Source organism: Jaculus jaculus, chromosome 9 (genome assembly GCF_020740685.1).
Source record: "Jaculus jaculus isolate mJacJac1 chromosome 9, mJacJac1.mat.Y.cur, whole genome shotgun sequence".
In the NCBI taxonomy this organism is placed as follows: Eukaryota; Metazoa; Chordata; class Mammalia; order Rodentia; family Dipodidae; genus Jaculus; species Jaculus jaculus.
Genome location: NC_059110.1, coordinates 30,053,673 through 30,076,156, shown reverse-complemented (window position 1 = coordinate 30,076,156; position 22,484 = coordinate 30,053,673). Strand labels below are relative to the sequence as shown.

At 39.8% G+C, this 22,484-nt stretch overlaps 1 protein-coding gene across 5 annotated transcripts in view; it reads right to left on the bottom strand.

The window, feature by feature from the left end:
- Positions 1–16,906, bottom strand: part of Ahi1 (Abelson helper integration site 1) — a 151,697-nt gene extending 134,791 nt beyond the window's left edge. For all 5 annotated transcript variants that reach the window (XM_045159340.1, XM_045159342.1, XM_045159343.1 and 2 more), the window contains exons 1-4: positions 16,830–16,906; positions 6,528–7,009; positions 2,272–2,453; positions 403–622 (exon numbers count right to left, since the gene is read on the bottom strand). In XM_045159340.1, coding sequence (XP_045015275.1) covers positions 403–622; positions 2,272–2,453; positions 6,528–6,946 — 821 coding nt within the window. In that variant the 5' untranslated portion in view covers positions 6,947–7,009; positions 16,830–16,906. The remainder of the gene's footprint in view (positions 1–402; positions 623–2,271; positions 2,454–6,527; positions 7,010–16,829) is intronic.
- Between the last annotated feature and the right edge of the window lie 5,578 nt (positions 16,907–22,484).

The window sequence follows — 22,484 nt, the reverse complement described above, 5'->3', positions numbered from 1 at the left end:
AATAGTATAATTTAATAAAACCATTTATTTTATATCTGGACCCTAAAGTGAGTATAACCTATAGAAGCAGTCTTAGGAGGGAAAAAGTCAAGATTCATTTAACTGAACTGAGTTCCAAACAACATTAATTTTAAAAGAAAAGTGGAAGCTTACAAAAGTAGAACATTTATAATACTTATAATGCTTGTTTCACAGCATAACTTAAAATGAACAGATGTTCTCCATCTCTTTGGCAAAGCATCCTGATCAATGTCAAATGGCTCATGAACACCTACAACTAGATTACTGTCTGATATAAATCCACAGCTCTATTCCTACAGACCTTTAATGCCAAGGCAGACCAGAGGGTTTATATTGAAGACAGTTTCAATTTCACAGCTATGCAATTAACAAAAACATTACCTATCATCTTTCTTGACATACTGACCGGTCTTTTCATCAATCACATGAATCTTTACCATTGGGTGACAAATAAGAAAATCTGATTTAAGTCGATCGGTTCGGTGAATGTAAACTCCCAAGACAAGGTCATCATCCAGCAAACATTTAGGAAAAACAGGACTGTCTCGGCTTGTTACTTCATGAACACCATCACCATCAATCTCTTCATTATCCTCTGAAACTAATGATGAGGAAAGCTAGATTTACATATAATCTTTATAATTATTTCACTTTGTTAATAAAAGAACTTTAAGTGAAAAGAAAGGACAGACAGTAGCAGACCACACAGGAAAGTAAAAGTACTCTACTTACAAATGCATTGAAATAGGGTGAAGAATATTTACTTTTTCCTAACAAGGACCAACAACAGGAAAGAAAATCAGCCAAAAATAAAAAATAATTCTATCTAAGTACTTTCTATGTATTTATGAATTTAGACTACATTTTACATTATACATAGACATTTATACATTTATAACTGGAATTTCTTTTTTAACACTATTTTTACTGACAATTTTAATACATGTATATAATGTATTATGATCATAATACCCTCCCATTACCTTCTTGTCTCCTCACCCCCACTCCCCACTGAACCCCTTTTCTCATTTCTAACAAGTCCCCCTCCTATTTTAATGAGGTTTTTTGTCCTCCTTCACCATCCATGTCCACATATTTGTGGGCCCAATACTGTCCACTGCTATTTAACACAGTGCTTGAAGTCTTAGAATGATAAGATAAGAGAAAGAAATAAAAGGATACTAACTGGAAAAGAAGTCAAACTAATCCTTTACAGATGTGATTCTTGTAAAACTGGCATTTTTACTTTTACATAGGCTGTTACAGGAGGCATCTTATAATTAAAGCAACTAGAAAAGGATGAAGAAATTACAAAACCCCACTTAAAGGCAACATAAGTTAATTCCATGGACTAAATACACACATGGATGTCTTTTCAGATGCTAAAGATTTGAAATAAGGGAACAATCCTCAAAGAAATATATTCTATCAAAGTTGCCAGAATCGGTTGTGGTGATGCATATCATGAGTTTGAGACCGAATTACACAGTAAGACCATATCTTACATAAAAAGAAAAATCAAAGAAGCTTCCAGAAGAACTAAAATATATGAAGACTCTGATATGTATTTAAAAAATTAAAATTTTTCTTACAAAGAAAATTTTATCCTAAAAGGCTTTATTAATAAATGCTTCTAAACATTTAAGGAAGAAATAATACTTATCTATAAAAATGTTTCCAAAAATTAAAAAACTGAAACATTTCCCAACTCTGTTGAGTCTACTAAAACTCTGATATCTAAACTCAGACCATTTAAAAATAGAAAATTTTTTGGAAAATTAGTCTCTCCTATGATCACTACAAAATCAGTATCATTCCTAGAGTTGAATTAACTAGAGAAGACCTGGGTAATAAACTTATCAGAAAAGCCTGTTTACAAATAAATGAATGCCTTCATCTAGATGAAGCAAGAAAAGCAACAGTCTATACTGAGTTTTTAAAAATATCCTTTCTTTTTTCAGATTTTACTTATTTATTTCTGGGAGGGGGTGTGAAAGAGAGAAAAAAAAAATGGGCACACCAGGGCTTCTAGCTGCTGCAAATGAATGCTAGATGCATGTGCCACTTTGTGCATCTGGCCTTATGTGGAAGCTGAGGAAGTGAACCTGGGTCACTAGGCTTTGTAGACAAGCACCTTAACTGCTGAGCCATATCTTTAGCCCAATAACCTTTAGTTATAAGGATGAAAAATTCCACAGTGAACTTATTTCTAACATGCCACACAATTTTCATTTAATCTGGGTGACAAACCTGTTTTAATCTTCTTTTTTTGTTTCTTTGGCTTGGATTTTATATTATCTGGCACAATGTCATCTGTGTTTTTCTCTGCTGGGCTTGTTTCATCATCGTGTGGAGAATCTGGAGTCCTGGTTTCAAGTGGACATTCCTTCTTTGGTTCACTTTCAGTCGCATCATCACAGGTTGTCAATGTGCTGTAAATATACCCAAATATATATATATGTATTTTCAAGGTAAGGTCTCACTCTAGCCCAGGCTGACCTGGAATTCACTATGGAGTCTCAGGGTGGCCTCAAACTCACAGCGATCCTCCTACCTCTGCCTCCCGGGTGCTGGGATTAAAGGCGTGCGCCACCACGCCCGGCTATACCCAGATATTTACTGAAGGTATTAAGCTTCTGTTTACCACTGCAAAGGTGATGCTTGGGACACACGGACACACACACACACACACACACACACACACACACACACACACACATAGAGACATATGTATTTTCAGATTTTTTTTCTTACATAATCTATGGCTACTTATCACACTATGTAATATGGTTATTTTGTTACCGTTGTTGAGAAGTTACACATCCCAGAGTCAATTAAACAGAGCAGAGCTCTAAAACCCACAGAATATTTCCTGATGTCAGCAGGCTGAGACATGAGGACATGCAAGTTTGGAGCCAGTATGGGCTAAAAAGTAGGGTCATATATAAAAAACAAAACAAGTGGGCTGGAGAGATGACTTAGCGATTAAGGCACTTGACTGCAAAGCCAAAGGAACCAGGTTCTATTCCCCAGGACTCATGTAAGCCAGATGCACAAGGGGGAATATGCATCTGTAATTCATTTGTAATGGCTGGAGGACCTGGTGCACCCATTCTCTCTCCCTCCCTCTCTCTCTCTCAAATAAATAAATCAAAATAAGACGTTTTAAAAATTATAAAAACAAAACAAGCAAACAAAAACAAACAGGGGAAAAATTAAATTTTACATGGGATTCATTAAATTATCCAGTGCTGCTGAGTAAATGATTAATGAACAAATTTCTAGGCTGCTATATTTAAGAGCAAAAAAATATTATTCTTTGTTCTATTTACATGGTAGTTTAAATAGATGTCCTCCAATTTACTCAAGAGTTTATTAAAATTGTAATTTTGGTCTGCAGCCACCTGGCGGGAGGAGGTGTCACTGTGGGCAGATCCCAGGGTCCAGCCTTAAGATGTGTGGGGTGGATTTGGAATTCCAGTCTAAAGATATGCAAGGTGTTAAAGCTCTGCCTGGAGATCCTGGAGTATGCTGCTTATAGTGATGGCAGTGGCTTTTCTCTCTGGTGTAGACCTCTGAAAGTGAGCTAGCTTCTTCTGCCATTATATAGAACTTCCCTCTATGTATAAGCTTCAATAAATCCCATACCTGTGTTTAGTCTGGAAGTTCATCCCAGCAACCTGGAGCTGTCTGCTACAATTTTCAAGAAGGCTTAGCTATACAATTTTTGATTTCTAAGAGAAAATTCCTTTTGTTTGCTAGTGGCTGGTATGTGTCTACATTTTCCAAAGGTTATCACTGAAATGAAAATCTGTACCACATGAACCAATAAACAGTAAGGAGTAGCAAGTTGGGAGTACTCTGAGTTTAAAGGAGAGCTGGGCTATTAAAGCTCAATTACAATTTAATCAAGTAAAAAAACCTACATTTGGGCTGGACATATGGCTTAGTGGTTACGCGCTTGCCTGTGATGCCTAAGGACCCTGGTTTGAGGCTTGATTCCCCAGGACCCATGTTAGCCAGATGCACAAGGGGGCACACAGGTCTGGAGTTCATTTGTGGTGGCTGGAGGCCCTGGCATGCCCATTCTCTCTCTCTCTCTCTCTGTCCTTTTCTCTCTCTAAAAGTAACAAAAAATCTGCATTCAAATAATAAAAATTAACTGTCCATATGCTTATCTTTCAAATCAGGTGCTTAGAAACATAAAAATTATAGAAATATTTCTAATTAGTCATTCTAGAAAACTATACTATTTTATCATCACCAAATACTGTTATTAAAGAAAAGCTACTTTTCCAGGCCACCATTATAAAGGGCACAGTTTTAATTAAACTTCATAAATGAGTTCTATTTTCTTTTTTAAAATATGTTTATTTACTTATTTGAGACAGAGACAAAAAGAGAGAAACAGAGAATGGCACCTTGTGTATCTGGCTTATATGGGTTCTGGGGAATCAAACCTGGGTCCTTTGGCTTTGCAGGCAAGCACCTTAACCACTAAGCCATCCCTCCAGCCCGTTGACCCTATTTTCTAATGAGAATGGCTTTCCATTTCCTCACTGGGCTAGCTATAAGAAGGCAGATTTACAGCACAGGGGGAGAGTAGCTATAAGACAGAAAGCCCCATGATTGGTGCTTCTTCATGTCCAATTCTTGCTATAAGGTCCTTCCTTTGAGGGACCTACTAACCCACTTCAAACAGACTATGGGGAAAAACTCAATGCCACTTCTAGAAAGACTGACTTCTTTCTTGCTAACACTGTCCAAGGCTTTAGGGAAGCAAGCAGCCACCTGGTGAGAAGTCCCCATAGAGAAAGGTCCATGGCCAAGAACTGATGTCTCTGACCACAGGCCAGTCAGGACGTGAGAGTTGCCAACAGCTTCATGACAGTACATAAACATCTTCTGAAGCCTCCTGGGAGCTGTATTCCACCTGGCGTCTCTACTTCTAGTCAAGGCTTGAGGCGATTCAATCTTGGCTAATAACCTGACTATAGCCTATGAGAAGCCCTCTGGGAGCCCCAGGCACCCAGCTAAGTTGCTCTCAAGTCTTCTGCACCACAAAGACTGCAAGACAACAAAAGCTGTTGCTTTAAGCTGCTCTGTTCTATGGTAACTTTTATACGTAGACTAACATGTCCTCAAGGCACTGGTCATCTTGGTTTTGATAAGAGGTGATTTACTTTTAGTCAGAGTATAAGGAGAAATAGCCTAGGATGCCAGACTACTCCCATACAAATTGTCAAATACAAGTTGTTTCTGTAAATAAGCAGTACAAGGAAAAATTTAATTAGGTGAGGTAAACAGCATTTTTTTAATCTCATGTTTTTCTCCAAAGAGAGAACCTAATCTGAATATACTTTCGGAAAGTCTTACCATACATAAAGAATATACATATAAGCATCTTTATAGGAAAAATCTAGAATGCCAAATTGCCTATAATTATTATTTTTTAAATTTAATTTATTTATTTGAGAAAGAGATACAGAAATAGACAGGCAGAGAGGAAGAGAGAGAATGGGCGTGTCAGAGCCTCCAGCCACTGCAAATGCACTCCAGATGTGTGCATCCCCTTGTGCATCTCGCTTATGTGGGTCCTGGGGAGTCGAACCTGGGTCCTTTGGTTTTACAGGCAAGCGCCATAACCACTAAGCAATCTCTTCAAACCAGTGATTATTTTTTAATAGTTGTTCAATAACAAGCAATTTTTATTTTGTATGATAAGGGAAAATTCTATATTGACATATCCATGTACATGTTTAAGTCAAAATAGGAAGTAATTCCTTTGGGGGAAATGAGGGAGGATGGCTTTTTAAGACAAGGTTTTACCATGTTGCTCTGGCTATCTTCAAACTCAGTATGTATCACAGGTGGTCTTGAACTCAAGGTTTTCCTGCCTCGGTATCCAAGTACTGGGATTACAGATATGCATCATTACATCCAGCATGTGTATTATACAAAAATCAGACTACAGCTAGAGAAATTCCTTAGCAGTTAAGGTGCTTGCCTACAAAGAGAAAAAAATCCAGGTTCAGTTCCCCAGGATCCATGTAAGCCAGATGCACAAGGTGGTACATGTGTCTGGAGTTTGTTGGCAGTGGCTGGAGGCCCTGGTGCACCCACCCCCACCCTCTCTCTCTCTGTCAAATAAATAAATAAAAATAAAAATATTTTTTTAAAATATCAGACTAAGTATATATTGAAAGGGAGAGTCTGGAACTAACTGCAAAATCTTCTGCCTCAACATAGTTCTAGTTTTAGACTTGAATCTTCCAGTTTCTCAGCATAATGGAAGGATAACTTTACTTTTTCCTATAGGATTTTTAAAAGGCCTTAATGAGCAAATTTTCTTAAAAGCTTCTACCACATGGCAAGTATTGCACAGAGGTGAGCAGTTATATTCTTGGTGGCAATGTCTACAGACTAAACACTAATTTCATTTGTTAAACTACATAATAACAGCACTTTTTCAAAATGAAGTTTTTATATTTACTAATGTCAGGTACCTCATTTCCAGAACTGGAACTTTCTTTTTTTTCTTTTTTCTCTTCTCACTGCTCAATTTGTCATCATGCAATAAAGTGTCTGAGGGAAAATATGTCAACTGTTCCTTCAGCTTCTTTCTTATTTTCTTCTTAATCTCCTTTGCCATTTCTTCAGCAACCTGGAGCTGATAAGCGTTTATCCTTTCCTCCCCTTCAGTCTCGCTTTTTTCTCTTGCTTCATTTGCCTTGTTTCCTGGCTGGGACTTTGTGTGAACTTCCTGCTGTGTCGCATCCATAGTCTCCGGGGCTTCTTGCTCCACGTCCTGTGTGGGCTTTGCAGCTTTCTTATGCAGCTTCCCTTGCCTGTCGTCTGCGCTGTCATCACTTGGGTCTTCGGCCGCAGACTGCGGACTCCTCAGGTTGTCTTTGGTGACTCGCATGTTCTTCTCAGGGCTGTCAGTGTCAGTACAACTTAGACCATCTCATTCAGCTTCTTCAAGTTCCTGTGGAAAAGATGTACCAAAGGTAAGCACAGTTTCAGTGGTAAAATACTAACTGATGCCCAACAGTGTATTATGAGGGGAGAAGTATAGTTCTTGCTTGAACTAAATGATACCACTCTAGAACATTTGATAAGGCAATCTCCCAATTTAAATTCCCAGAATTATATTTGGAATCTTTAAAAGTGACTTTGGGTTAAATGAGTTAACATGGGAAAAGGTAAGCAAAGTCTTTTGAGAAGTGAATTAACTGCTCAAATTTCAAATGCTATTTTTTCCCCAATGGTAGAATAATCCAAACTCTAATTTGTTAAAGAGACAGCTAAGAAATTCACTTAAATCAAACAGCATGGAGCACGTCAAGCCACTAAAAGAAAACAAACAAGGTATTTATCCTGCTTCATAACAACATCCTAAAACCGGAAATCTCCCTGATAAACTGACACCTTTATTTTATCATGAAATATTTCTCTCTATTCTTGGAAATTTTGTGTATGTCCTAAAATATACTTTCTCTGATATCAGTATGACCACTTCAATTTTCTTGCTTTTTACATTTTATTATTTTTATTTGAGAGGCAAATGTGTGTCTGTCTCTCTCTCTCTGTGTCTGTGTGTGTGTGTGTGTGTGTGAGAGAGAGAGAGAAAGCACAGAGAGAGAGAGACAGAAACAGAGAGAGAGAGAGAGAGAGAGAGAGAGAGAGAGAGAAAATGGGCACGTCAGGGCCTCCTCCAGCTGCTGCAGATGAACTCCAGATGTATGTGCCACTTTCTGCATCTAACGTACATGGGTCCTGGGGAATTGAACCATGGTCCTTTGGGCTTTGCAGGCAAATGCCTTAACTGCTAAGCCATTTCTCTAGCCCTTCAACTTTCTTTTAATATTAGCATGGTACCTTTTTTCTATACTTTAAATTCTAACCTATCTGTCTTTATAAAGTGGGTTTTCTATAGTTGACATATACTTGGGCCTTGTTTAGTTACCAGTCTTAAAATCTCTGCATTTGACTGGGTCGCTCTACAGTATTAATTCAACTCTTTACATGGCTGAGTTTAAATATGCTGTTATGTTACTTGTTTCCACTTGTCAATCTGTTTCTTTTTCCTCTTCCTGTTGTCACATTAGTACTCTGTGACTCTACCTTATCATTACTAGCTTTTTTACTATACTTTTAAAAACTATTGATTTTATTTTCATTTAATATTTGCATTGTGTAGATCAGAAGTTGACACTGGGTAATTCCCTCTATGATTTTTGTCACCTCTAAGCCAGCCTGCCATAGAGATCTTCCTGTCTCTGCCTACCCAACACTGGGATTAGATTACAGGTGCATACCAATACACCTGGACTTTATATGAATGTTGAAGATCTGATTTTAGGTGAAGTCCCCACACTTGCACAGCAAGCACTGGACTGCCTGAGTCATCTCCCCAGCTCCAGCTGTCCTTTTAAGCTATTGCTCTTTAACTTATCCCCATTCTTCACTTCATACATTTCAAGAAGCTTGAAGGACACTTTAATTTGCCTCATCCCATATTTTGTGCTACTGTCTGACTTTTTACTTCTATATGTGTGTGTGTGTGCGCGCACGTGCACACGCATCATAAATTTCTTGCTACTAATATTACTTTAAAAGTTCTCCTTTAAAATGCCTTTAAATGAGAAAAGAGGACTTCTATATAATTATTTACTATTTCCTATGCTTCTTTTATGTAAAACCAAATTTCTACTTGGTTGTTATCATTTTTTTTAAATTAACAATTTCTAGGCCAGGTGTGGTGGCCTGTGTGTATAATCCTGGCATTGGAAGGCTGAAGATAGAGGACTACCAAGAGTTCAAGACCAGCCTGGGATACAGAGTACGTTCCAGGTCACTGCCTCAAAAACCAAACATCATCATAACCTTTAAATGAACCATCTCTGGTACTTCAATCTACTGGCAATGAACACTTGCAGTTTCTATTCACTTTAAAAGGCTTCTGTTTAAATGTCTTACTGTTCAACTTCACTTTTGCAATGTTTGTCTCCTAAGTATGGAATTCTGACACTTTTTAAAAAATTTTTTTATTTATTTATTTTGAGAGCAACAGACACAGAGAGAAAGACACATAGAGGGAGAGAGAGAGAATGGGCATGCCGGAGCTTCCAGCCTCCACAAATGAACTCCAGACGCGTGCGCCCCTTGTGCATCTGGCTAACGTGGGACCTGGGGAACCGAGCCTCGAACCGGAGTCCTTAGGCTTCACAGGCAAGTGCTTAACCGCTAAGCCATCTCTCCAGCCCTGACATTTTTTTTCTTTTAGCATTTTATAGATGTAGCTCTATCATATTCTACCTAGACTTGTTTCTGATTAAATCTACATTTTCTGTCTGCTTTTAAGACTTTCAGTCTATCCTTGGTTTTAGCTATTTGATCATCAGGTTGGTATGAAGTTGCTCATATTTCTACTAGTTATGATTTGTTGTATCTGCAAATTTATCATTTCCAATGAAATGTGTAAATGTTTTGATTATTATTCTTCAAATGTTTTATCTCCCACCTTCATAGAACTCAGGCATGCAAAAGATAACATGCCAAGCAAAAATCAATGATATTCCAGTCCTTCTCTGACCCAGTTTTCTATTACGTAGATATCTGCATGATGGCCAACTTCAAGCTATCCATAGTCTTAACAACCAGTTTACAAGACTGAACAGTCTCTAATTATTGAATAAGCTGTCATGGACCAGGACAGGCCAATCCAGCTCACTACAGGCTTTGTTTGAAGTTTATGTATTAATTCAATCTTATTGTTTCTATGTAGTCTATAATATGTGAATTCTATCTAGTCTGTTTATGAGTTCTGTGTTAAAAAAAAAAAAAACTCCACAGTTTACTTTGGTCTTTTTGTATGTCCAATTTCTGTCTTATAGAGTTTCTATTCTTCTGGAGTTTATTTCCACTGACTAATTTCTTGGTTACAGGTAATATTCTCTTTTTATTTTTTAAATTTTTTTTAAATTATTTATTTATTTATTTGAGAGAGACAGACACAGAAAGACAGATAGAGGGAGAGAGAGAGAATGGGCACGCCAGGGCTTCCAGCCTCTGCAAACGAACTCCAGACGCGTGCGCCCCCTTGTGCATCTGGCTAACGTGGGACCTCGGGAACTGAGCCTCGAACTGGGGTCCTTAGGCTTCACAGGCAAGCGTTTAACCGCTAAGCCATCTCTCCAGCCCTTTTATTTTTAATAATTTGTTTATTCACTCTGGAAACAGTGCACTGCCATATTGGCTGTTTATAAGGCTAGCCTGAAACTAACAATTATCCTACTTCCACATCCAAGTAGCTGAGTCTACAGGCATGTACCACCATGCCCGGCTTATAACCAGACTTTCTTATTAAAGTGGCTACTAGTATTCATTCAATGCCAGATATTATCCATTTTGTACTGCTGGATTTTGTTATGAGATTTTGCCCCATGACCCATTACTTTTAGCAGTGAGAGCCATGTGAAGTCTTTCTTTTTACCTACCTCTGAGGAAGCTGGATTTCCAAAATTGTCTTTAATAAAGCCACGCTCATCTTACAGGCTAGTTTCAGGTCATAATTTACAAAGGTGAGTGAGTTTATGGGTAAAATTAGTAATATTCAAACTACTCAGAAATCTCTCCCATCCTTTAAAATTAATTCAGGATACAAACAAAAATTTTAGAAACTAACTTATTTCATATTTCCCCTGGGCAAAATAAAACACATCCTTCAGATGACTCATAGGGTTCTATACCTTCTACCTCTAGTTTCATATCAAAATAAATGTCCCTTTAGATAGATAGATAGATAGATAGATAGATAGATAGATAGATAGATAGATACATACATACATACATACATACATACATACATACATACATACATATGTTGGGGTTCAAGATTAAACTTTTAACCTACCACAGAAATGCCATACTGGCACAGTGCCAATTTCTAGCAGGAGAAACTCTTCATTAATTTTGTGTACACTATCCTAGACATCTTTTCTGTTCTGACATGCTGTTGCCTTATCAGTCATCATTTTGTAACCTCTACATATGGCTTCAGCAAAAATTCTTTTCTAACTCCTCTCTACTCTTCCCCTAGATAGAATAAGCTCAATACTCTCTTTCATGGTTAAACTCCCTTGATGACTAGCCTTTAGAAACAATCTCCAGATATGCTCTTTAAGTTCCTTAGTTACCTACTACTCAAACTATCTTCCTATAACCTTGATAGCAACTGCTGTGTGCTTTCCCTAGTAAACTATGAGCTCGCCTTTCAGATGTGAGCATCTCCAGCCAGAGTTCATCCAATGAGGTTGCTCAGTGAAAACTTTGTCCGAGATCACATTTTTGTATTACATCCTGTAAGTCACTCCCAAGTAAACATCAGGAGTCCCTCTTCTACACCTGTATATCGTAGCCATGTATCTCTTGTCATTCCTTAGTCAAAACAAGCTCCTGCCCATGTCAATAAAGCTGCTTCTGCCTAGCACAAGCTTAACCTAATTTGGATCTGACTGGTGTTATGTCGTCTATTTTAATGTGTCTCCAAGACAATTTTCTGACCACCTTGTCTATAGTTTCCTATTTATTGCTTACTAGGCTTTTTTTTCTTCACAATAATTAATTCAGCTGGAAAATAATTATTTGTACATCTATACATATAAATAATCACCACCTCTCCCACTATGTTATGTAGCTTATAGCTGAATATCTAGTTACTAGCATGAGGTCTGACCCAGAATAGTCAATAAATATTTTAAAGGAATAAATGCTTGCTGGACACACTGGGACACAACTATAACACCAACACTTGGGAGGATGTCCTTAAGATTGAAGTCAACCAGACTGAACTGCCAGTCATGACTACATAGTGAGACAGTCACATACATGTACATACCAATTTAAAAGAAAATAAAAGATTAAGTGTAGAATGAGTAGATTTATGGAAATCAGGCCTGTTTGTTCAGTTAAGAATTCAAGAACTGTTATGGCTGCTGTCTTGCTTTAATGACAGGTTAACTAGTTGCAGCCTAGGACAGTGCCTGCTAGTTCTACAATCAAGAAGTCACACATGCCAAAGCTATTCATGGAGTAGGAGAAATCTGACAGCCCCAGGGAGATCAGAGTTGTAGGAGGGCTATGGAGAGAATTCTGTCTACAATTCTCTTCCAAATATTCAACCCCACCCTCAACGTTAGTGACATAAAACAGTAGCTTTAAGGGCCAAAAATACCGTAAAAATTTTTTTCTATTTAAAACTACATGTATAAAATATGAATTTTGCATATGCATTACAGTCTTACTAGTAGGTATATTCCAGCTTTATGGTAATTACTGAAAAATAATGTTAGTCACTGACTCAATCAGAATCCTATTAAAACAGAGAGGATTTATTTTTAATTTGGAACTCAAAAATCAAAATGATACAATATCCACAAAAGAATATGCTATGGCATATTCAACACTTCATCAGGCTTACACCAATAGCACTTTGTCCTCTTATTCTAATCTTATACAAGTGGCAAGTACATTTCAATCAGTTTAAGATTCTGAAATCGGATGTGAGGGCGATCTGGCTGCGACATCTGTCACCCCATGAATTGCCAGGGTTGACTCGGCTGATCTGGCTGGCTAGGCGGGTGTCCCCTTCCTCCCTCACCGCTCCATGTGCATCCCTCCCGAAGCTGTGCGCTCGGTCAAAGAGGACGACCTTCCCCGAATAGAGGAGGTCCGGTCTTCGGTCAAGGGTATACGAGTAGCTGCGCTCCCCTGCTAGAACCTCCAAACAAGCTCTCAAGATTCTGAAATCATGTTAAACAAACTGAATTACAGCTGAATAAAAAAATACATACATACATATGAAACAAAAAATAAAGAAAGTAAACATCTAACTTTGTGTGTTAACATATTTTTAAACTTTTAATAGATGAAATAACATTTAAATGTGCTGTTAAGAAATAAGATTCTATGTCAGGGTTAACTTTCCCAAGAGCATGCATTATTACATTAGTCAAGTATATTTCTGGGGAGTAGACTCATAGGTGGTCAGTTTAAATACCTCTGTATTTGCCACCTTCTCTAATACCTTGATGTTTATTGCATTAAAGCTATTCAAGATTATGGATGAATTGAGCAAATATATTCCAAAATTCTCAATTTTATGTAAAATGGGTCATGTACCTAAAATGAACTTAATTCCCACAGCAGTAAACAATATTCACACATTTCAAAGGGAGAGCAAGAAACAAAATAAGGAAAGCATTTTGAGCTGGCTCAGGCATTATTGGTTCAATAGTTTCTCTAGGCCTGCTTATTTCATGTCCCTCTAGTATACAACTCTGAAAAGTAGTTTTAAAATGAAAAGGATGATTTAAAATCTATTTATGTAAACTAATCCATATAACTAGCTGGCATATAAAACAAGCATCACTAAATTCACACAGTAAAAAACTTTTATATTTTTACTGACAGAAGATTTTTTTGTTTTGTTTTTACTCTTCATGTAGATACATCCCTAATAAGCCTGGTCACCTACTTTCTAACACTCAGCCCAACAGAATACAGAGCCTGCCATGGTCAGTGCAATCACAGCATCATTAGTAGAAACATGACAGCACAGAAGTAGAAAAAATTTTAGAGGAAGTAAGAATTTAATATTTCATTCAATATGGAGGACAGCAGCTAAACTGTTAAGACTGATCTAAAGGCTTACTTATACTTGTATTCTCTTGAGATTTTTCAATGACATTTAAAGAATATACCTTATTTATTTGGGGGAAAGGCAGATAGAGAGAATGGATGCACCAGGGCCTCTAGCTACTCCAAATGAACTCCAGGTGCATGTGCCACCTTGTGCATCTGACTTATGTGGGTACTGGAGAATTAAACCCGAGTCCTTAGGCTTTCCAAGCAAGCTCCTTAACTGCTAAGCTATCTCTCCAGCCCACATCTTATTTTTTATATGACATTTTAGAAAGACAAAATAATAAAAGAGGCAGGAGAATCAAGAATAACTTCCATGTTTAGAGAACATGGAGAACAGTATAATATAATTGTAATACAGTAGAGTGGAGTAGCTTCAAATCCAGTGGCGTAGCTTTAAATCCTTGACACTCTCATGCCTACCTGAGTGACTTCAGACAACTCACCGTCTGTACAGTCAGCTTGACAGTGATCAGAGGGCTTTGGAAGAGAGGAATGATTTAGAACAGCACCTTACAACAAATGAGCACTGAGAAAGATGAGTTGCGGGTACAGTAGGTACTGCTAACAGGGACAGTGAGCTCAGTGAGTTGTGCTGACTGGCAGAGCACAAACCAGCTACAAGCAAAGGCCAATGTTACCTACCAGACGAACCTCTATGAACCTGAATTCCCTAATTTTTCAAGAGAATAATAATAATAGTAAATATCCACAGGTTTTTATAAAGATTAAATGAGAATGTATGCATATACTAATACATATGTATATGCTATATACATGACATATACATATATGTGTGTGTGTGTATACTGTATACATGGCTGTATGTATGCCATATTATATACTGCATACATGACTACACGTATATACATACTGCATAATAGCAGCCATCAGGTGTTCAGTAGGAAGTAGTGTATTAATCCATCAGGGAGATCCACCGTGCAGATTTGGGAATCAACTACCTTTGGTGCTAACAATATGTGCCAACAAGTACAACTCTGAGATCCCAGAAACTAAAAAGAATTCTGAGACTAGAGACCAACTGAGAGACAGAAATATTAGGAAAAGAGGGCCACACTGTGTGATGGATGTCAAAAGTTGCCGCCAGTTTTGAAGAGTATCTGCGAGATTGACAATCCAAGTCAGCCGTATATGCTAAAGCTGCTGATGGAAGAACAGAAACCTGACAGCCAGAGCTTTAAAGAATATAAGGAAGACCGGAGAGGAGGCGGCATCTAGATAATTTATTTCTAGAATTCTTTCAACTGTTAACCCTGACCCACAAAACAGAGACATGAGGCAACAACTGAGAGGGACAAAAAAAAAAAAAAAAAGAAAAGAAAAAACACTGTAAAAGGATTTTACAGTTTGTTTTGGGAGTCTGTGCATGTGGCTCAGTGGTAGATTTGATCCCCAGCATCTCAAGGTGCTTTGATGTACATTAAGCAGTTTATTCAGGGCTGGTGATATGGTTTAGCGGTTAAGCACTTGCCTTTGAAGCCTAAGGATCCGATTCCCCAGGACCCACATTAGCCAGATGCACAAGGGGGCCATACATCTGGAGTTCAGTTGCAGTGGCTGGAGGCCCTAGCGTGCCCATTCTCTCTTTATCTGCCTCTTTCTCTCAGTCTCTCTCTCTCTCTCTCTCTCTCTCTCTCTCTCTCTGTCATTCTCAAATAAGTAAAAATAAACAAAATAAATTTTTTAAAAAAAGTTTATTCACCCTGGTAAATAGTCTGTGATGCCCCTCCCCCCACCACACCACTAGCTTTCCAAAAGCCAGGTCTAGGTTCTCCTTATTGGTTTTAAAAAATGTCAGTAACAACAACTCTAGGGCCATGACGTCACTAATGGATGAGTGGCTTTGGGCAAGCTATTCAATTTCAGTGGGGTGTGTGTGTTTCTTGCCTGAGAAAATGACACCAACCTAATTGGAAGAAGAAAAGGAAATAATAAGTACAACAGTCACACACTATAGGTAGTCAATAAAATTTTATGTCAACTTAACAAATAAATAAGCAAATATCATACAATAAAATACATGAGTAAGTAAATGATGTATTTACATTACTATTATTCAGCAATTCAATGTGCAACTGAATAAGCATTAATGTCACTTAACAGCAAATGCATTACAGAAATAATGTACAAAAGTTAATGTGTATTACAGCAAACATGACAATATTTGAATAATAATATTGATAAAATAGATTTAATAAAACAACCCTCAATTTCATATATGCTATTATTCTAAACTTCCCCCTCCAGTCTTTCACAGGAGCTTCTTAGAAGAGACTACGTAGAAAAATTAAACTGGACTCAGAGTCATTTTCTTTTCCTCTGGCCCTTCCCCCGACAATTAAAACGCAGTGTATGACTAAACGTCACAAGAAAAAAAACAGGGAGTTTGGAAAATTAAGTCTTTAAAACAGAATTTTCTAGCAAAAGAAAACCCTTGTTTACACAATTAATAATAATTCAACAATCGTTTTAATAAAAATACCCTATAATACTATACTATTATAGCTACATAATATAATGTGTAAAAATACTTGGTATTTAATTTCTTTCAGATACTCTTCTTTAAAGAAATCCCCTGGTATCCTCACAGCCAGCAACGACAGCCGTCCTTAATGCAACAGGTGAAAAACCTGTTAGCATGCTTTTCTTTAAAAAAACGGAGAAACGGCGTTTCTACGGATGTTTTCACAATGCTGAGAGCATGAGGCAGAAACCCCTAAAGAATCCATGTTTCTGCAGATTGAAACGACCCTAGGTAGTACAATTCGACTCATTACGAACACAACGCTCACTTTTCCTGGGTAACAAGACCTTTCACAGGTCCGAGACGCAGCCCGGGGTTTGGTACTCTACAAGGATTTAGTGCGCATCTGCTCCGGAAGCAAGCTGGATTGTGTCCGTGGGAGCTCGGCGCCGGACAGTGGGGAGACCCGGGCACCGCATCCCTGGTCGACCCTCCCCCCATCCCGGCCCAGGCCTCTAGCCAGCCCCCAGCCGCCCCCAGGACCAGCACTGAGGGGTCCGCGGCCGGCCGAGCGCCCATCCCGCGCTCCCGCCACGCGCGCCCGCGGGGTACTCACGCGGAGGAGCGCCCGGCGGCCGTCCCAAGCCGCGCGGGCCGAGGGAAGGCAGGAAGCAGACGGCGCACGGGCGGCGCGGGACACCCTGGGCGCCAGCGAAGCAACCCCAGCGCTCTGAGAGCCCGGGCGCGGTGCCGCAGTGCGGGCAGCGCGCGCCCGCTGACGTCAGGCCTGCCTACGCCGCCGCCGTTGCCTTGACAACCAGCGAGGCGCCGGGGCTGGCTGCTGGACCACGGCCCGGCCCCGCCCCCCCCGTCAACCTCTACCGCGCACGCGCACGCGGGGACCCTCCCCCCCTCCCCTCTCCGAGAGGTGCTGCAGTGCGGCGCTCGCGCCCGCGCATGAGCACGCGCCCCGGCGTGCGCGCGCACAGACCGCGGCCGGAAGCGCACGTCCCCCGCTACGCGCTCAGCGTCCTCGTCGGAGACGCGGCCTGGCTTGGTTCCCGAAGCATCCCTGTGGCGCGGCCAGACGGGGAACCTGCCTTGTCTCGGCGCCCGGCCGGGATGGCAAGCCCAGGAACACACCGGGCATTCCCTCACGCAGTCGCCCTCAAAAATCAAACCCGCCCCGTAAGTGTGAGGGATGAGGACTCACTGGCGGGGAGCTTTCTCGCAAAAGTTGGAAACGTCACGCTTTCCTCTCACGCCCCCGCTCCCTCCTCCCGGACCGTTTCCGCCACCGGCGCCATCTTTGGCTCCCGGGATGGGGGGGGAGGGGAGGAGAGATACCACCTGCGTGACTCCTCAACTTGAATTCTAGGCCGTTTTCTGCAGTTAACCGTTCACAGAAACCTGTTGCTTTATATGCACAGTGGCGCACGGTTGTGTGCATTTCTTTGGAGGGGTGAGGGTGAAAAAAAAAATCAAATCTTACTTTGTTTTTCAAAATTGTATGAGGAAACAACGGGAAGTGTTACCAGTTACCTTTTAGATGTCTCTGTTGCTACCACCATTTGGGTAGTGTTTTAATAAGATAACTTGCAGAGAGGAACCTGAGTATATCTTGTACCAACCGAGTCGTGGCCATTCTACTTTTTTAACATCCCCTAGTGTGTAATCTGTCCATCACACTCCTACATCTGCATGCAGGCAGCCAACATGCCTCCCTGGGATTATTGCAAAATGGGCCCTGTTATCTGTAACGTGACTCCAGGTTAGACTACAGTCCACTCACACTGCCGCCAGCAGAGTGATCTCACAGAAAATGGACAGCTAATGTTAACCCCTTTCTAAAAATTACCTCAAAGGAGAAAAATCAAATTATTTTTACCACCGCTACAACATGTTCCGTCTGGCTGACTAGTTTCATCTTTCATCACCTACTTATTTTCCCTTTATTCAACATCGAGTTATGTGCACCATGAAATAATACAATATTGAATTTTGGGTACCATACAATTTTATGCAATGTTGAATTAGGCAATACAGTACAAAACGACCCATATTTTCCTATCCCAGCTCTTGAACATATTGTCCCCTCTGCATAATAATCCCTCCTTGTTCACATCTCCCAAATGTTGCTCACCCTACGACTCTTTTTTTTTTTTTTTTTAAGTAGTAATAATTTTACTTCTTTATCTGCAAGGAGAAGGAGAGAATGAGAATGGGTATGCAAGGTCCTAGCGCCACTGCAAATAAGCTGCAGATACATGTGCTACTTTCTGTGCCTGGCTTTTACATTGGTACAGAGAAATTGAACCCAGGCCTTCAGACTTTGCAAGCAAGTGCCTTTAACCACTGAGCCATCTCTCCAGCCCTCACCCTGCAATTCTTAAGAAAGTTTACTGAGTACTTGTAACACTTTTGCTATGCTCACTCTACACAATATTTAGGTCTTCACTTACATATCATTTGTGCTATAAAATATTACCTTACCCCAGTATTCCTCCCAGACTGTACCCTGAAAGCTATTATAAACGTAGAGGCCAAGCTGGGCGTGGTAGCACATGCTTTTAATCCTACCACTCAGAAGGTAGAGATAGAAGGATCACCATGAGTTTGAGGTCACCCTGAGACTACATAGTAAATTCCAGGTCAGCCTGAGCTAGAGTGAGAACCTACCTCAAAAAAAACATTAAAAAAAAAAAAAGGAGACCAGAGAGATGTTCATAGTTGTGAATGTCAGCCAGCCTGATACGCTGCTGAATGTGACAGTCAACAACCCAAATTATAACTTCTTAAAATTGGGTCATTAACTGGAAGTCATGAGGACAGGTGCAAAGTGCATAAAACACAATGAACAGATCTAAAAGGAACTCAACATATGGCATCTATTATTATTTCAACAAATGCTTATTAAGTATCAAATATTTGGTAGATACTATAGTACATGTTGGTGATAGAGAAATTAAAATACAATGAAAACATGTAGAATCATTATCCGCAGTCTAATTTTATTTCTTTGTATGTAAGGAGAGAGAGAGAGACTGCGAATTGGTGTGCTAGGGCCTAGTTCCACTGCAAACAAGCTCCAGATACATGCACTGCTTTCTGGAAGGGTTTCTGGATAAAATGATTTTCTGCCTATCTGTTATTTTCTTCCTAGATCTATATGCTAATGGGATCTAGTAACAATGGAACAGTAGAAGCAGTGAGCACATAGCTCCTAAATCTTGGTTCCTGAGCACCGTTCTCCACTATAAGGAACTAGGAACCCTTGGGAAAGGTGATTGATTCTAGAACAGAGGCAGGTAAAATGCATCATAAGTCTGAAAAATACTGCTGTGCAAGAAATGTAAGGCAGTTCTCACCAAATGCAGAAGGCTATCAGAAGTGAACAAACTTAGTCTTGAAATGCTCAGTTGGCCATGCATGGCTCAATTTGCCACATTATAATTATATAATGTACTAAATAAAACAGAAGACTTATGTTCATACTGAAATAAACAAATGACAAATGAATATTTAAAAACCGTGGAAAGTTAGTTCTCCCTTTTTTAAGTTCCAGCCAATAAATATAGAAGGAATGATACATGGAGAACTATCACAGTTTGGCAACTATTACAGTAAAATTTGATGTGGACAAGAACCATCAATATATGCCAAAGCCAGAGGTTAAGAGTGTTTAAGGAATACATAATTTTATAAATACTAGCCTACTAGGTACACATTTGTTACAAAGGGAGGAAAAAAGTATAAACTTGACTATAGAAATCTGGCAATGGTGATCAAAATTATTTCAGATTAACATCACGTGCCACCCAGAAATAGGCACTCACTACAATTCTGTAATATTCCTGTGCATTCTGAATTTGAGCATGGGGGAAGATAGGATACCTCCAAATGCAGGGACCATTGACTAAGGTTTGACCTGTCCTCTTCAAGTGTCAAGGTCATCATGAAAGACAAAGAACTTTTGCTGAGACTGACAGGGGAAGAGAAATATGACCACTTAGTGGAACACAGGATTTTGAATTTGTATCCTTTTGCTCTTGGAACACATTTGGTATTAACAGAGTCTGAATTGGATTTCTGGATCATGTTAACATTCCTAAATCTGGTGATAAAGAAGAAAGTGTTTGTTTTGGCTCATAGTTTGAAGCTACAGTCCATCACAGAGGGAAAGGCATGGCATCAGGCGTCAGAAGCCTGATATATAGTGTCTGCAGTCAAGCAGAGACAGGAATGCTGGTGCTCAGCTCTCTTTCTCCTTTTTTTTTTTTCCTGAGGTAGGGTCTCACTCTGGTCCAGGCAGACCTGGAATTCACTATGTAGTCTCAGGGTGGCCTCAGACTCTGGACAATCCTCCTACCTCTGCCTCCCAAGTGCTGGGATCAAAGGCACATGTGCCACCACGCCCAGCTCACTTGTTTGTTCCTTTTTATGGGAACCCAGTGCATGGGATGGTACCACCCATCTTCAGGGTGAATCTTCATTTGTCAATGAAGCCTTTCTGGAAAAATTATTGTAGATGCACCCAGAAAGAGGCATTGTTACCATGGTGAGAATGTCCTAAACCTGAAAGTCAACAGGGAAGTATAACCATCAACGCTTCATTCCTTATCTACTTGACAAACACATCATTTTAAATTAGAACATTCCATCTTGGCCTACTAAAATATCTTCATTTCACAATGCAAAATGTATGTAAAACTCTCTGAAAATCCCCATAGTCGAAAACAGCCCCAACACTGTTCAAAAGTCCAAATTCTCTCTGAGACTTAAGGCAGACTCTTAACTGTGAAGAAATACCCAATGACAGAGTAAACATTCCCATTCCAAAAGGGAGAAATAGAGGAATAGCAAAAAGATTTGAGCAAAGCAAGACCAAAACCCAGCAGGGCAAACACCAAACCCTATAGCTTCATGTCCAACATGGGTAGCTCCTGATGGGATCATGCAGGTCTTGACAGCCTTGGGAAATCCTGCCCTTCTTGCTCTGCATCAGTAGCACACAAAGCCTCTCTCTCACGGCATGCCTAGAGCTTCCTCAACTGATGTTACACAGTCATCATGAGGAACATGTTGGGATCCAACATCCTGGGATCTTCATTGCAACATAGGCTTCATTATGTACCTTCCCACAATGGTGTTTTAGGGCCTCCTTGCTGACACTCTGCCCCTGTCACACATTCCCTGGCCTCAGAAGCTCTCTGGAACCTTGGTGCAACCTCCATGACCCCTTTACTCTCACTTTTATGTCTAGAAAACCAGTACCACGTGGATGATGCTGCCAAGTTCTGCTACCTGCTCAAGATGCAGCCTGACCCTATTGGACCAGAGCTGTTAAGTGGCCTCTGTGTGCATGGTGACTGGATCTTAGAAAATACTTTTCTAGGCAGGTGTTTTTGAATAGAGAACCGCTTCCTCAGCATTTTCAATTTAGGTTCTCTCAAGTGAATTTGTGTTTTCACAAGTTGGTCCTTTGATGGGTGGAATATTACCCTCAGGGCACCTTTCCTACTGTCCCAACATATTGAACTATCCCTTTAACAATTACAGCTTCTCTCCCATCTGCCTGTTTGCATCTGTATATTCACTTTCACTGATTTACTTACCACACTGCACACTTTTCGTGTGGATTTATTTGCCTCATTTGTTGTTCTTTCATATTGCAGACCTAGATAGCAGCACTAATCATACAGCCTGAATGCTACCCTAGACAGATTTCTTTCACCAAATTCCTTTTGAATTCAGACTCACTCAAGTTCTCAGGACTTGGGCAAAATGCTGCCAATATTCTTCGCTTATTTTTCCTATCCTCTAAAGTCTACTTATGACATTCTAGGACTTTTCTAGCCCAAAGTTCTAACCTCTTCCACATTCTGTTTGCATATGTTTCAGTGGTCTAAGAAACAAATAAGTTTATCACAACAGGTGTCCCCACTTCTTGGTACCAATTTTTTGTGTTAGCTACTTTGTGACAAAATATCTGACAATGGATTGGAGAGATGGCTAAGCAGTTATGGCATTTGCCTACAAAGCTTAAGGGGCCAGGTTCAATTTCCCAGTACCATCTAAGCCAGATGCATAAGGTGGCATATGTGTCTGGAGTTTGTTTACAGTGTCTGGAAGTCCTCACGTGCCCATTCTCTCTCTCTCTCTCTCCGCCTCTTTCTCTCTCAAATAAATAAATAAAATATTTAAAATATCTGACAAAGGTAAGTTAAGAAAGGGTTTATCTTGGGTCACAGTTTGAATGTTGGTGATCCAT